At 40.5% G+C, this 17,692-nt stretch overlaps 1 protein-coding gene across 1 annotated transcript in view; it reads left to right on the top strand.

Moving 5' to 3' along the window:
* Positions 1-17,692, top strand: part of arhgap15 (Rho GTPase activating protein 15) — a 686,224-nt gene that overhangs the window by 455,799 nt on the left and 212,733 nt on the right. The window contains exon 11 of the mRNA XM_080199371.1: positions 15,631-15,729. Within this exon, the coding sequence (XP_080055497.1) occupies positions 15,631-15,729 (99 nt within the window). The remainder of the gene's footprint in view (positions 1-15,630; positions 15,730-17,692) is intronic.

Below are 17,692 nucleotides of genomic sequence, written 5' to 3' on the forward strand. Positions count from 1 at the left end.
TAGCTAATTACTTAAGTTAAAGGTTAAAATGGTATTCACCACCCTCCAAAAACAAGCAAAACCGTGCCCCTTGTGCTCATGTAAATAAATAATGTGGAGATGTGGGTACAGTAAGAAGTCTCACAACATCAGGTTAAAGTCCAACAGGTTAATTTGGTATCACGAGCTTTTGGAGCACTGCTCCTTCATCAGTGATACCAAATAAACCTGTTGGACTTTAGCCTGGTGATGTGAGACTTCTTACCACGCAAATAGAGACAAAATACTGCAGATGCTGGAATCTGAAACAAATACAGAAAATGCTGGAAAAACTCAACAGGTCTGACAACATCTGTGGAGGAGAATATAGCCAGCGTTTTGAGTCATTACTCTGTAACTTTAAGTTACAACTGTTTTCTTTGGAACAAAGAAAGCTGAGATGAGAAATGATAGAGGTACTCAAAATCATGGAGCGTTCTGGCCAGAATAGATAGGGAGTAATTATTCCCACATATGAAAGGCTCGAGAATGGGAGGACACAGATTTAAAGAAATTGGTAAAAGAATCAAAAGCGATGGTTAGAAAAGGCTTTAGCCTACAGCAACTGGTTAGGATCTGGAAAACACTGCCAGTGAATGTGGTGGAACCAGGCTCAATCAAAGCATATGAAGGAAAGTCATGTTGCTGAAAATCTGTGTCAGTGTCACCTGTGGAACCTCAATCTGCTTTAAGGGGAGAAATTTGAATGGAATGTTTTAGTAACATCTTTGCAAAGAACTGCTGAACAAAATCATAAAAGGAATATTAACAGAAGAAGAGGATATCTAGAATCTAAAGACAAGAATAAACAATGGGATTTGTGCCTTCCTCAAAACATTTGCCATTATGGATAATTATAGCCAGTTGTCATTTTTGGGATACCAATTGGAACAATTATATTTGAGCCAATGCTATTTTGAGGATATGCAATGAGTTTTTTGGATGACATCCTTAAGTCATAATGTTAAATTGCTGTCAACGTTCCCAAAACCTTTCCTAAGCATTTTAGCCAAGCATCAGATAATTCAAAATGATCTTTCAAGACAAACCCAGTTTTTTTTATCACAGCTCACATTAGTCCAGCATGAACATTTCACAAAGCAAGCATTCTGCCCTGTCAAATGGTGGCAACAATGTCAGTAATACATTAATGATTTGTATTTCCATGGAATATGGTAAGGTGCCTCAGAACTTTATATTACAGGTGCAGAGAGAATAAATAAATGGCACTTCACCAGAAGGGGAAAGGAAAACATGGAGAGAGTTTGGATCAGATTTCTTTTACAAATTATAATAAACTAAGTATTTCAAAAGGTTTTTGAAACAAGGGAGTGAGATTTTATATCAAAAACTTGGGCAGGATTTTATCACATGCTGCAGAACCCCAATGTTGGGATCCAATGGGGCTCTCCAGCCTGCATGTGGCATCACCTGGTGCCCTCTCACACCAGCTTCCTGAAGGTAGCCACCTAATTGACCAACTTTGCATCTGCCATCTAAATAAAGACAGTAGGTGCCCAGAACGGCACACCCCACCTCCCCCCAGACACCTCCCTCTGCACTCAATTCTGCCGGCACCAGAAATGGACATTGCTAAGGCAGGTAGGAGACCTCAAGGGTGTTTTAACATGGAGTTATAGCAATGAATTATTTCAGGGGTGGGGGAGGTGGTAGGCCCCTCCAAGGAGGGTGGAGGGAAATCCTTCCAGTTGAACTATTCGAACCATGGCAGCGTTTAATGCCCAGTGCCCTTTTTCGGATCGAGGCTCTGACCCCTCTGGCTTCTACTATATTTGAGCAGGAGGTTGGCTACATTCAGCTGATTGCCTCCACAAGAGCCAGAGGGGCAGCTCCAACAGTAGGACAATGCCAACCAAGGCAGAATTTGGCTCCTAGTTGAGGGCTTAATCATGTAAAGTGGTTACCTGTCTCCATACAGCAAGCAGCACTGATCCACATCCCTGCCTGCCTGGGAAACTGTCCTGGTAGCTGGAATGTATTGGGGAACCTCCTGATATGCATGCATGCATGCACCTACACACACACACATGCACACGTGCTCATACACACGCCTGCAAGCATGGGGCCAGGAAACTCTGTCTCAGCTTTCTATTATTCAATATATATTCAATGACTCACAGACAATAATTTCCAAAATACATATTTTAAAAAAAGCAATAAACTATGCAAAAAAAAAACAAGTTCCATACAAGCAAAGAATTCAAGGCACAGTTCTCTGACCAAGAACTTTTAATTACTGCTCTGATTGCTGGCCAATCCATTTGCTTTAAGTTCAAAGTGTCAGCTTGGCTCAGTTGGTACAGTAGTTGTCTCTGATTCAGAAGATTGTGCATTCAAGCTTCACTTCAGCACTTAAGCATATAATCTAGGCTGACAGCTCTGTGTAGTTACAGAACAGGTGCTGCATTGTTTGGCTGAGATATTAACAGGAAGCTTTCTCTGCCCAGTGAGGTAACTGCAAGAGTCTTGTGTTACTACTTGAACAAGAGCCAGGAGTTCTTCAGAAGTCCAAGCTAATATTCCTTCACGTTACCCAAATAAACTAATTGGCCATTTCCTGTTTAAAGGAGCTTGACCAGAATATTATGCCCTCCCTTGTTGGGTTAGAAAATATGGGGGCATAAAATTAGGCATCATGCCCATGCCTATTGCCCACCTGCCTAAAATGGGATTTCCCCATGGCATTGGGATTGCCAAAATGGGATTGCAGCTGATGGGATTTTACCTTCAGCAAGGCCACCGAGTTACTCTTGGCAGTTTTTTGCATGCCCAGTTGTGCACCCCCCCCCCCCCACCCCACAAAATAGATTTCCCATCTATGCATTTCCCTCATGCCTTAACAAGTTCCCTCCCCACCACCATCACCTCGATCACTGGGACCTGGCCCCTGTGAAAGCCTGAATTTATTTCAAGTCTGTGTCCATGGCATTTGTTCTCTGGGTCTGCCCATAGTCCTGGCAGTGGCACTGTTGGGGATAGAGAACTGCCAGTCAGTTCATTAGCGGGCAGCACTTGGTGGTAGGACTTCTCCGAGATGGAGGTGGAATTCCTGCCTCGAGCCAATTAACAGTCCAAATGGCAGCGGGGTTGACCAAGCCAAGCAAGAGGCAGCCCTGCCCAACTTTTCAGCTGGGCGGTGGGCAGGGGCAGAGGGGTGGGTGGGTGGGGGAATAACACCAGCTCCATGTAAACCTCTCGCTGTTCTGTGTACAAATTAGCTGCTGTGATGATTGGACATTTAAATAGGTTTGTTTGTTATTAAGTTTTTTCTGACGTCTTCAAATGATTAGGTGCATTGGCCATGCTAAATTCTCCTTCTGTGTACCCAAACAGGCGCCAGAATGTGGCAACTAGGGGACTTTCACAGTAACTTCATTGCAGTGTTAATGTAAGCCTTCTTGTGACTATTAAATTAACTTTTTTTTTAAAAAATCATGTAAGGTGCTAAATAAATGTAAATTCTACAATTTAATTAAATGCATTAAGATTGTAAATTGATATGAAACATAAAAGGCAGAAAGTTAACACAAATGTGGTAGCCAGCCTACTAAAAATAGCGCACTCAGAAAACAAAAGGCCCACTTGTCTTCATTAACATTCATCTTCACCTCATATCAAAATGATTGAAATATTTAGCCCTGTGCTCTTACATCCTCATGCTTCCTCAGTCAATATTTCCTAGTCTAGTAATGCTTTTGAGCAAGAACTCAGTGGAAAGTTAAACAGTTTAGCTGTTGAACCAAGCAATAAATGGTGTTTCAGGAAAAGAAAAGCAATGAGTTTGCCAACAGTGACATAAAGATGAAATGAGTTGGATTTCTCCATAACATAGCACGTTGTTCGGATCACTTACTAACGGATTGTGTTTATGAATACACTATTGATTTTTTAAAAGGCGGGGGATTTTATTTAAAACCTATTTACTTGAAAGCTATCATAAACATATGAGTTCAAATTGGTAAGTCAAGGGACATCTGAAAAAAAAAGACATATCGTTTTCACAGACTTTTCCTTTCATTTTCAGATCATTAAATCAGTAGATGAAATGTGCAGCGATGATTAATTTTAGCTAATCAAGGTCATTTTAAGGTATCAGCTTCACATCCTGCCAAAATAACCATGGCTTGCTAAAATGTACCATAACCATTATTGCACGCTATGCCATTATCACATTTATTATTGCTCAATTAGAGTGGTCCTTAAAATTCCATAAAAGATAGAACTTCCTTACTTAACATATTTATTATGATCCTGATTCACATTCAACAGTGCATCATGTTCATCTCCCACTCATTCTAATCCTGATTCGACTCAAATACTGCTTAATGGAGTTTCTCTTTAATTTCGATCATAGAATGGGAAATTTTCATTAAAACAGAATGTTCTGAGCATCAGTAACCAAATATTATATTATGTCTTAATGTAATTTCTAATTTTCTGAGGGTATAAAGTAAATGCAGTGAATGGGAAAAGAGCTGCCATGATATTGGGATTGATAGTTTCAAGATTATTGCTGACAAAATCATTTTCCTTTTAAAGGTACATTACTCGGCATTAGTAGAATTTATTGTGGCTGTGACACTGTTATGTGGTACTTTTGACCGGTATTTCAAGAGTGAAAAGAAAATTAGTATTGGCTCTAGTTCCTGAATTAGCGGCAGTCCGACCACTTGACTGAACCGAACTGTGTTGGAGAAATGAGATGGGATTGACCCTGTTATTTCACATAGCAAAACTAAGGTGAAATGTCAGTACTTAGCACAACATTCTACAGAATTTTACTTAATTTGGGCCGTAGAGATTTCTTTCAAAACAAAATTACGCAACTGTTCAAAACCACATGAGTAGTATCCCATTGAAACATAATGAACATGTGTAGTCTTTCCAGCCCCTTCAAACCTTAACAAAATCATGGGAAGTCTTATTTCACAGTGTCTTGAGAAGCTAGATTTGTTTAGGGACAGTTGTCTAGGTACTGTCACTGGACTAGAAAACCAGAAGCCCAGGGTCATACTCCGGTTTGAATCCCACCATGGCAGATGCTGAAATTTGAATTCAATAAAAAAAAACTGGGATGAAAAAGTCTAATAATGACCATTAATTAAATGCATTACAATTGTAAATTGACCTGAAATATAAAAGGCAGAAAGTGAATACAAATGTGGTAGTCAGTCTACTAAAAATAACACACTCAGAAAATGAAAGACCCACTTGGCTTCCTTAACATTCATCTTCATCTTGTATCAAAATGATTGAAACATTTAGCCCTTTGCTCTTACATCCTTCAATTGTCAATTGTCATAAAAACACTCTGGTTTTCACTAATGTCCTTTAGGGAGGGAAATCTGCCATCCTTACCTGGTCTGGTCCACATGTAATTCCAGATTCACAGCAATGTTGACTCTGAAAATAAAAATGCTCTTTGAAATGTTCAGGGGCAATTAAGGTTGGGCAATAAATGTTCGACCAACCAGTGGTACCTATATTCCTCATGAATCAATGAAAAAAGAATGGGGATCTAATATTCTGTCTTTGCTAACTAGCTCAAAAATGGACGTGAATAAGAAGTGACAGAGTGGAGGGGTATAAAGGCTGACAAAGTATTTCATCAGTTTTTAAGTATTACTCTTTGATCCGACAACGGACCCTATTTTATCATTGCGTCACACCTGTTTTCAGGCATGAAAACATGGTAACATTGGGTGTCAGGCCATTAACACGATCCACGCCCGTGTCTGTGCAGATGGCCACTTGACTGAGACCCGGGAATGACCACGTGGTCACGATCTGATTCGCGCCCAAAAAGGGGGCAACAGCGATTTAAATGCATTCGCCGAAATCGCGCCAAAATAAACAAGCTAAATAAAAGTCTGAATTGGGAGCTCCAGCTGCTGGGGAAGCGAGTTCAGTGCAATCGGAGGCCCGATTGCTCACTGCTGGGGCGAGGCGGGTGGGGGGAAGATGGATCTCTGGTGAGGGGGGACGGGGGGGGGGGGGGTCCGCTGCCACTCTGCGGGTGATTGGTGGGGGGGAAGGGGGCAGGGGGTCACATCAGTCTGGGTAGTGGGGGTTTGGGTGGATAAGGGGGACAGTGGGGGCCATCATTCCTGCTTTTCGCTCCCTGGCAGCTTTCTCCACTTCCTTGGCTTGGGAGTGATCTGACACGGGCCCGCTTTTTCAAATATTTTTCCAACTGCGCATGCGCAGCTCAGAGCGCTGATCATTTTGGGCGTGTTAAGCCCTGCCCACAGCAATTTTTTTTTTCAGGCTGAGTGCGTATGGGTGCCCCGAAAGCAGATTTCCAATTCAGATCTGAATTGCGCCCAGATTCAACACTTAGAATAAAAATGGTAAAATCAGGCCCAATGGGTAAGCGACTGCAGCAGAAATGTAAGAAGTAGTCAAATTATGCTCGAGAAGTTCAACACCATGAACTTACACAGCTGTCTGCAGTTGTTTAAAGTTTATTTATCAGTGTCACACGCAGGCTTGCATGAACGCTGCAATGAAGTTGCTGTGAAAATCCCAAGTTGCTCAGCAAAACAGAGAAATGACGATCTTGCCCAACTCCATTAGTAACCTGAATAGATGGGTGACTATCACAGCAATCTTGGAGCTCAGTAGTACGTGAGGACAGTGGAGGATGAATGGGGGTCACCTTATCAGCAAAGCTGCATTTATAAGTGTCAAACAAGAGAAAAGAGGACATGTGAGGTACTCCTATATGTTGTATGAGGAGCACCATCTTTCAACCAGTAAAAGCATAATTACTATACATATATAAATATAACTACCCTTCTGAGCTTTTAGCCATTACTTTATCGAGGTGGATTCTGAAGATTTAGTACTTGAAATGTCAGGAGACATATTTCACTGACAGAAATATGACAATGTGGAAATCCCATTGGCTATATGTTGCTACAAGCTGGGCAAAAGAAAACCTAATATGTGCTACTTATCATGCAAGAGAAGCTATCTTAAAACAGAGCACATTGCATTGTTTAAAAAAAGAACAATTTTGTTTAATGTGCAGAGCTCTCACTATGGTACATACAAGAATTAAAAATAATCTTCAAGGCATGTGCCAGCTGGGTTTGTTACATTTTGACACGATAATCTATCTAATCTAAAATTGTCCAAGGGAGGGAGCCAAATCATTCAATTCAAATATAAACATTCATCGTGACTTGCCCAAGTATATGTTTGATGGACAGCTTTTTTTAATTTAAGAGGTTATTGAAATTTAAAAAAAAATCCAATCACTATTGGGCAGCCTTTTCAAAATGTAACGATTGGTTAAGGTCTTAAAAGACTCCATTGTTATTTTGATATGTTTATCAATCTGTACTTTGCAATTCAGGGGTCTGATTAAGAAAGGGTTAAAGAACTACTATTCACTATCATAATCACGGCTTCAAGGGTTGCAAACTTTTTTGTTTACTCCACATGGTAAAGCTTTATAACACAGTAAAATATAGTTTATTATTGCTACAATTCCTCTGTTCTATGACAGTTTGATACAGTTATTTGGCAATTCAAGCCTAAAATAGGATTTAGTGTGAATGTTGCTTTGCTGTCTTTTAAAAAAAAACTGAGGAAAATTCTGTGGGAGCAGGAACCAGAAGCAACAATTGACGGTACTGAAGGTGGATTCTCTACTCATTATTCGAGGTGCGCTATGTTGTTTCGCTGAGGTATCAAGGCAAGTGGAAAAATTTGTGGAGATCTTGAAGAATAGTCTGAAGCACAGAAGTTAAAAGGATTTGGAGTAAACTGATAAAAAGAACCCACAAACATGACAAACTGGTGGAAGAGGCAGTGTCTATTTGCTAGCTAATATCTCAAATCATAATGAGTGAACATCTTCTATGTGTTTTCTGCACAAACGTTGTATGCTCCAATATGGCTTACATGTGATACTTTCTGCTATTTGCTTTGTAAGCATATACTGGATGCATAAACAAAACTTTTTTACTTTTTTATTTCTCCTTGTTATTCTTACTGACATTTCTTTTTCCTGCTTCATGGAATACATCCAAATTTGCATACTTTTGGAAATTAGAATGAATTAGTAGAATGTCAGTAAATTCCTTAACATGTCGTGCCAATGAGAACCTTGGACGCAGCAATTAAACACAAACTAAACCTTAGCTGATGGAATTTGGGTCGACAACAAGATAATAGTAAAATAATCCATATGAACTGTTTGGCGTTTCCTCTCCATCTATTTGCCCTCACTTCAAGTAGAAGCAGCTCAGGGAAGGGACAATTTGGGGAGAAGGGTTGTTACCTATTTTACATTCCAATAATAAGTACCAACACACAATTCGGAGTTCTACTTGATCATCTGGCTACCAGCGAGTCTGTGATACTGATTGACTGTATTCTAAAGTCGGGGGAAGAATTTGGTGTTCGAAAGTCAGTGTAGTTCTCCACCCTGGAAAGAAGAACCCTCAGGCCCTTTTGTAAGTGTTCCACTTTAAATATTACAACAATATTATCTTTACTAGTCTTCACATGGGTTCCACTTGCATCCCAGTATGGCTCAGTATGCCAGGGGCACCAAGGACACAACGGGGGGCACGTTTCCCATCCTGCCTGCCACGGGAATCATAGCAGGTAGGGGGCACAATATGCAAAGGTCTGTTGATCTCGGGTGGGATTTTCTAGTTTGGGGGCGAGTGCACAGGAAATTCCAACATGGAGAACACCACCCTTAATCCAACTCTCCACCAATGGCTATGGCCTTGTTCAGAGTTTGTTGAAGGACTGCTTGTATCAGCGATGATTAGGAACTCCCAGATTACATTGTCACACGGTTTATATGGCGGCACAACAGTTAACACTGCTGCCTCACAGCGCCAGGAACCCAGGTTCAATTCTAGCCTTGGGTCACTGTTTATGTGGAGTTTGCACATTCTCCCCATGTCTGCCTGGGTTTCCTCTGGGTGCTCAGGTTTCCTCACACAATCCAAAGATGTATGGGTTAGGTTATTTGGCCATGCTAAATTGCCGCATAGTGTCAGGGGACTAGCATATAAATATGTGGGGTTACGGGCATAGGGCCTGGATGGGATTGTTGTCAATGCAGGTTCGATGGGTCAAATGGTCTCCTTCTGCACTGTAGAGATTCTATGAATCTACGATTCAAGCTTAATCAACAACTTTTGTGGCAAAGCTACAGCAAGAAGTGTGCCAAAAAGTTGTGGATTTATGGGCCTTGTCATACAGGATGCAACCTTCATCAGAAATGTTTGCTGAACCTATAGCTTTCCAAGATGACTTTGAAATTCCATTAGTTTTTTTGCACAGATTGTGAAAAGTATGGTAGATTTTTTTTTAAAAACGGCTAAATGTTTTTAACTGCAATTGCTCTTTAACATCACTGATCGTTTGCATTGTCCGGAGGTAAAATTAAGTTGCACTGATCTGTCAGATGAATGAATTTTTCAAGTTCATTGTTTATAAGTTAAGTAGACAGCAATGTGCTTCTGGAATAAGGAGGATCAAGGTTCCCCAGACGTGCATGTTAACACTTTTCAAGTCCTTTATCCCATTCTGAGTTCTTGAGCAGTAAACAATAGTGTCCAGGGAAGAAGTGAAGGAATAACTCAAAGCAACACAAAAACACTGAGACCAGTTGGTTGGTTGATGTTACATTGATTTGTGAGTGCAATTTGCTTTCTTCAAATCATAATTCTTTAAGAAAATTCTAATTCTAACAATTCTAAGGAAGTCTGACATGTCTGCTACAACTCTCATCAACTTGTACAGATGCATCACAGAAAGTATTCTTCCTAGTTGTATTGCGGCTGGGTATGGCTCCTACTCTGTCCAAGAAAGCAAGAAACTACAAAAGGTCATGAACGAAGCCCAATCCATCACTCAAACCTGCCTCCCATCCATTGACATTGTCTGCACTTTCCAATGCCTCGGAAGAGTAGCCAGCATAATCAAGCATCCCACGCACCCCCAAACATACTTTCTTCCACTTTCTTCCATCGGGAAAAAGATACAAAAGTCTGAGGTCACATCCCAAATGACTTAAAGACAACTTCTTCCCTGCTGCCATCAGACTTTTGCATGGACCCACCCTGCATTAAGTTGACTTTTCTCTCCAACCTCGCTATGACTGTAGCACTATATTCTGCATTCCCTTCTTGCTTTCTCTTTGTACGGTATGCTTTGTCTGTATAGCACGCAAGAAACAATATTTCTCACTGTTTCCTAATACAGATGACAATAATAAATCAAATCAAATCAGATGATTGGTGTTATTTACAGCTCATTTTTAGGTTTGGTCATGAAGCTGTTTCCATGAGCTTCCCACAAATTCTATAAATAAGACTGATTTACTAACTACTTTATTTTGCTTAAGGAGGCTGATAAATAAATAAATTGGCATTCTTGCCCAACATTCTAATTAGTAGAATTGAAGCCACACAAATTAAATATGGAAGGACAAGAACAGTTAGTACCTAAACTGATGTCTTGAATCTAATGCCTCAAAAATAAATTTAAATAACAAATTTCATTCAGGCATAATCCATAAATAAATGTTAGGTTTTCAGCAAAAACTTAATAATTGACTCTGAGTTAATTTTGAGCAAAGATAGAATTTTGGCACCATATTCAATAAAATAATTTGACTTGAAAATGCAGGGTGATAGTTTTGAAGAGGTCAGTCATATCTTTCAGGAATCATAACTTACAAAGAATAAGTTCTGGATAATGTGAGTTGAGTAGAATTGGCTGTAGATTTAACATCTAAAGTGACATTTTTGTAAAGATAAAAACTATTCTTGGAGTTTTTAGTCTGTTTACACAGAATTTAGTCAAAGGCATTTTATTTTTGCCAATAGCATTAGGGCACTCCATAGCAACTGCATTCAATTAGATATCTATATTATACAAACAGTCATATCCTTACTGACAGTCCATTCAGTATTCTTATTGTACGTCAGTAGAGAAATTACTAGCATTTAAAAATGACTTGCAGTAAACCAGAAATTCCTCACCTGAAATAAACTACCTTGGTAACAGTATTAAACAAATCCATTTCATTAAGGTGAATTCATTGAATTGTTGTAATAAAGGCTTTGATTTTGTGGTTACAATTGTAGCAAAACTCAGCACTCATTGCCATTACTTTGCAAAACTAACAACAGCTTCTGGTGTGCGCACATGCATAATTGAATATCGAAATCCAAAAACTGCAGTCAGTGGTTGTGTCCTCCTCCACAGGATGTACCGCTGAAGAACTCTCAGATGGAAACAATCTAAAAATCACTGAATTGGTGTGCATTTCTACTTTTTACATTATTCTGGCCATAAAAATTGTTTACAAATGTACACCTTGTTGAATGAACAGTAACTTATGTTTTTAACAGTGGATAGTGTCTTTTTTTATTACTAATCAACCTCTTTGGTTCAATAAGAAGTCTCCACAACACCAGGTTAAAGTCCAATAGATTTATTTGGTATCATGAGCTTTTGAAGCGCTGCTTCTTCATCAGGTAAGTCATCTGATGAAGGGGCAGCGCTCCAAAAACTCTCAATACTAAATAAAACTGTTGGACATTAATCTGGTGTTGTGAGACTTCTTACTGTGCCCACATTACACTGGCAGGATCTTTTAGTCCTGCTAATGGTGCACCCCTGCCATGGGCTTGCCAGCAATGAAGGGGGTGCATTCAATGGGAAACCCCATTAATAATGGCAGGACCAGAAGGTCTCACCTGCCTGCAATGATGGGGCTGTCTCCCACCTACCATGTTTACTCCTATAGGGAAATCCTAGTGGTCATAGATATAAAATGGTCACCAATAAATCCAGTAAAGAACTCAGGAGAAACTTACTTACCTAGGGAGTGTTAGAATATAGCACTTTCTATTACAAGAGCAGTTGATTGGGATAGTATAGATGCATTTAAGAGGAAGCTAGATAAGGATATGAGGGAGAAAGGAATTGAAAGGTTTGCTGATTGAGTTAGGTGCAGGAGGTTTGGCTGGAAATGGACACTGGCCTGGTTGGACTGAATGTCCTATTTCTGTGTTGTAAATTCTAAGCAGCACGTAGCTCTGTATAATCATTTTAGGCCACAAGTACAGTGACCCACCATCATAACACAAATGATTGCTAGTGACTCTCTGGGTGAGCGTAGCCAGAGGACAATAGTAAAAGACCAGATCAGATGTAATGAGATGAGGAGTCTGGGTGACCACAATTTTTCACTTCCCATTGCCTATTTTCCTGGAGATGGAACTGGGCTGCAGTGAAAATCACCCCCAGAATCAATAAAAACAACTTGTATTCATATATCCTGCTCATATCCAGGGAGACTAAATAAAGGTTGCTCAGTGTTTCATTCCATTGTCTATTTTAATTGGGATCTGTTTGAAGTCCATTATATCTATTGATTGTAAATGCCTGTAATAGAGTACTCAGTCGTCGTAATCAAATTTCAAACAATTACTCCATGCAATAAACAGTGTTTTCTAATTCTATTTATGCCATGCTTTCATGCATTTTTTTCTTCACTGACATGAAATTGTGGTTTTACATTGCATGGCTATCCAGTTTATTTAGTCGCACTGGGTAATGTCGCTAATGCACTCTCAGTGGCTTTGATGGTGCCAAATGTAATCCCATTGAAGTTTTCCAAGAGAATGGCAATAAATGGAGACAATGGGCCAGAAATTTCTGTCAAAATAGCAGTGAAGCTAATTGCACTTGCCTTTGCTTATGCACATATGGCTAGGCGAAGGACACGTGAGGTAAAAGTGAGAATCCAAAAATTGCTTCCCCAGTTGGGTTGCTCTGTCCTTCACCTCACAGAATTACATTTCCCTCTGTGCACTTCCAAACACATTGAGTGATGTGATGATGCTGTATTTGCATGGTGGATACAGACAAAACTCACCCGCAGAAAGTTCAGTCTCGTCATTTCAAGCACAGATAAACCTTTTTTGTTTCTTTTCATTATTTTTCTTTCTCTCGTAATCCAATATTTATTTCACAAGAACATAAGAATTAAGACCAGAAGGAAACTATATGCCACCTCAAATCTGCTCTGACATTCAATGCAATCATGTCTCATCTTCTACGATACTCCACTTTTCCTCTCATTCCCATATCCCTCGATTTCCTGAGGGATGAAACATCTGTCTGTCTCGGTCTTGAATACGGAGTATCCAAAACCCTCTGGAATATAAAATCCTAAAGATTCACAATCCTCTTTCTCAAGAATTTGGTCTCACCTCAGTACTAAATGATTGACCCTTTATACTGAGACAGTACTGGGGAAATAACCTCTCAGTTTCTACCCCATCCAGTCCTTTTCGAATCTTGCATATTTCAATGAGCTCATCTCTCATTTTTCTAAATCCCAGACAGTGAAGCCCAATTTCCTCAATCTCTCATCGTAGCACAAGTCTCTCAGCCCCAGAGCCAATCTAGATAACCTTTGTGCTCCCAATTCTAAGTTCTTAGATATGGACAACAAAACTGTTCACGCGGTACTTCAGATGTGGTCTCACCAAAGACTTAAGCATTGTAGCAAAACTTCCTTATTCCCACACTCAATCCTCCTTGCACTAAATTTCTGTGTTCCTTGTGCAAGTGCACGCAAGTCCCCTGAGAAAAATCAACATTTAAAAATTGAAAAAAATTTGATTTTCTATTGTTGTATAATCTCACTCCTGCCTGTGTTATATATTCCATTAGCCACCATGTTCACTTTACAGCCAGCATTTTAAAGATGTGCTGAGGAATGGCGTGGTGGTGGGGGAGGTAAAATTGGAGGTGCCTATTGCTTACCTACCACCATTAGCATTTTCAGAGGACTAAGGAATGGATAGTCTTCCCTCCCTTAGGCCAATTGAGGCCCTAAATAGGAAAAGAAAGGGCCTCTTAAGGGTCTTTTCCCAATGCCTCTGGTGTTTTACCACTGATGAATGGGCACTTCTCACACTGGAAGACCACCAAGTTTAACCTGGTGACTTCTTTGCAGGCTTAGGGTGGGGTTGTGAATGGGTGCGGTGGGGGGGAGGGGTGGAGGCTTTTGATCTGTCAGCTTGTGTCCACCCCCACCCCAAGAAGGATTGCCACCTCATTTGAAAGACATAACTGTGCCCTCATGGACACTTCCATCCCCTCTTGCTGCAACCATCTCACTGGCCTAGCAAACCCAGTTCAGCTTACTTCCATTTTGTGGCATTGTCCATGTGGTTGGCCCTGCCTCTTTGCAGGCCCAGCAATGACCACCGCTCCTGGGGGCACTGTTGGGATTGGAGAGCCTCCAGCTACCTGGTTGCTTTGTCCCCTTAAAGGGACAGAAGCCCTGGTTGGAGGAAGTCAACGAATGCAGCATGCAGTTAGGAATAATCTGACTGGTTGAGACTGGTGTATATACATGATTTTCTGGCTGGTGGACAGGGCCACGACCACCCTATAAAATCCTGATCAATCTGTCCAGTGTTCCTCACTGCTGTTGCCCTATTCACTCCGGTGCAGGAATGCCCTCTTTCCCTGGCTGCAGTAACAGCTCATACTTGCAACGATTTGTCACTCAAAACAGTTTTTAAAATAAACCCTAAATGTCAAAGGCAAGTCTAACTCACAGCAGATACCATTAGGCTGTTGACAAATGAATTTGTATTTCAAATCTACATTACTGATTATACAAGTTATTCTTTGGCAAAGCACTAAGTTGCTTTTTTGTTATAAATTGTCTGTGTGTCACCAACTTTGAGGTCGGCGCCAGTCAAAATTCCAGCATGTATGCATCAGACTTTAGAATTAATTTTCTCAGTTCTCATTTGTCCAAAAGATGAGGGAATTCCCAACTGCGATTTAACTGCCAGACTTTGACCTTTAGGTTCATTAGCGAGCCTACTGGATTGAAAGAACCCCTATAATTATACTTTGCTTGAGATTGTTTTACATTTTAATACAAAAGCTTTCAGAACTTGTACCATTCAAGTTAAATAATTTGGGTACATGTAAACACTGTAACTTTAGTAACAATGTATTTTATTTATTACATCTTTTTGGAAATATTTCCAACGTCTCTCTTTATTTCCTCATGACAATGTTATGCCAAAGTGAGGTATCTATGTATTTATCTGAAGCAACTCTCAGTCACAGAAACGATTCAACCCTTTGAGCCTGCTGTGTCATTCATTTTGATCATGGCTGATCATCACATTCAATATCCTGATCTGACCTTCCTCCCCCATATCCCTTGATTCCTTCAGCCCTAAGAGCTGTATCTAATTTCTTCTTGATGGAGGCAGAAGAAAGCAAAAACAGATTGAAAGAGATTCTAACTAGTTTGAAGACCATGATGGTTCCTTCAGTCAACCAATTTTTGACGATATCACTCAGTATTCCGCCAGTCATTATCTTGACTCTCCAAAAACTTTGTTAAAATGTGAAATATCTGATGATGTGATCTTTATTGATTCAGGCTCAGGATTGCAGCAGGAATGCCAGAGAAAGAGACTGATTGAATCAGAGATAGAATCAACCTGCTTATTAATGCAATAGTCTTTTGATTAACACAAGTTATGTCTTTGTATTGTGTTGTAGATCAAGTATTCGGCTGCCATTTGACTGTACTGTGCAAGCGCGAGGGAACCACAGTTCCAAGATTTGTGAAGCTTTGCATTGAGGCTGTGGAGAAAAGAGGTAGGTGGCAGTTTAATTGTTCTTTTGCATCTCTCAATAAAATTCCCAACAGCACCATCAGATAAGATATAAGTCCCATTTATATGGTCTGGGGGAGGGGAACTCACCCGCCTCAGGAATCGTAACAGCGAGGGATGGACCATGTAAGGATCCGTTGACCTTCAGGCAGGATTTTCTGGTTTTGGGGCAAGCATGGTGGGAAGATCCCGCCATCATAGAGATATGGTTCGGCACAGCCAAGAAGAGCCAAAAGGCCTGTTTCTGTGCTGTAACGTTCTATGATTCTATGAGAGTGGGGGGAGTGTGGAATGAGCTGCCAGATGAAGCGGTGAAAGCGGGCTCACTTTTAACATTTAAGAAAAACTTGGACAGGTACATGGATGAGATTGGTATGGAGGGATATGGCCCAGGTGCAGGTCAGTGGGACTAGGCAGAAAAATGGTTTGGCATAGCCAAGAAGGGTCAAAAGGCCTGTTTCTGTGCTGTAGTGTTCTATGGTTCTATGATTCTATATACAGCAGGGAAACAAGACCTTCAGCCCAACTGGTCCACACCAACCAGGTTTCCTAAACTGAACTAGACCCATTTGCCTGTGTTTGGCCCATATCCCTCAAAACCTTTCCCATCCATTTACCTGTCCAAATGTATTTTAAATGTTGTAATTGTACCCGCATCTACCACCTCCTCTGGCAGTTCATTCTATATACACATCACCCTCAGGTCCCTTTTAAATCTTTCCCTTCTCACTTTAAACCTGTGCCCTCTAGTTTTGGACTCCCCTACCCTGCGGAAAAAGTGTCCCCGAGAGGACTCAACAGTTAACAGGAATCCAATTGCAAAGTTTCATTTAGTTGCTTCACAATTTACTCTGGTGTTCCTCAAACGCATCTCCGCCATCCCGTAATTCAAAATCTTTTTGGGAGAAAAATGTGAGGGAAGGGTTCTGGCAATGACATGATGACAGTTTATATCAACTATAAACATTTGTCCATTATAAACACAGGACAGGCATCTAAATGTTAAACAAGTACTCCAGCTCACTAATCCCACTGCACTGCAAGATGTGATAGCAGGAGGGGCAAGGGGTGGATGGGGTGGGGATTTATTTTCTGGCAATGCCCATCTGCTGATCTGCATGTGAACTCTAACTTGTCAATAGCAATAACTTTAAAATGTCTCATGAGGTTATAGTGAAACCTCTTTAGTGTCTTGCTCTTAGTTCAGGCTGGTAACTGTACATTATCACTATCAGTTTATGTCAAAGAGGAACACTGAATGCAATAACTTGAAGGTGATACTCAGAGCTGTGTGGGAGAAATAATAGGTTGCTTACCAGCATGTGTGCTGGTGGTATTCTAAGGTGAATCACAGTTTCACACTGCCCTATAAGCATAGCAAGAGGACGATGAGGGAGATTTACTCTCAATTTCAGTAAATAACCACTCAATGTTTATAGTAAACATCAAACGTTAGATTTTTTTCATGAATCACCGTGCAGGGAAAAGCATGCTGAGTGCTCTGGGTAGTTCACAAGAGTCAACTAAAATTGTAGGTGGTGTTTTGAGGTAATCTTACATTTGAAGTAACTGCTCATAATTACTTGTTAATTGGCTCCAAATTGGTAGTTTCACTTCAGCTGCGAGAATATCTGTGTGGATAAGGAAAAAAATCACACCGATGCAACTTAAGATGCTTTACTCATGCATTGTTGGATCAGCATACATTTCCTCTGCACCTGACCTATGCCATTTGTGATCTGAAAGTGTTCGAGGCTGGGGCTGAGCGCAGAATAAAATAACTCTGCCTAATATCATTCACTCTGTCAGTGTAAGTTTGGCTGATTTGGTAGTGCTCATATATGCGGAGTCAGAAATTTATTGATGCAAACCGCACTTTATGATTTGACTTCATACTCATTCAAGGTGAACACAAAAACTAGCTTGACATTCGCCTCCAGCTCCCT

The sequence above is a fragment of the Carcharhinus amblyrhynchos genome, chromosome 11 (genome assembly GCF_965287045.1).
Source record: "Carcharhinus amblyrhynchos chromosome 11, sCarAmb.v2.hapA, whole genome shotgun sequence".
Lineage (NCBI taxonomy): Eukaryota > Metazoa > Chordata > Chondrichthyes > Carcharhiniformes > Carcharhinidae > Carcharhinus > Carcharhinus amblyrhynchos.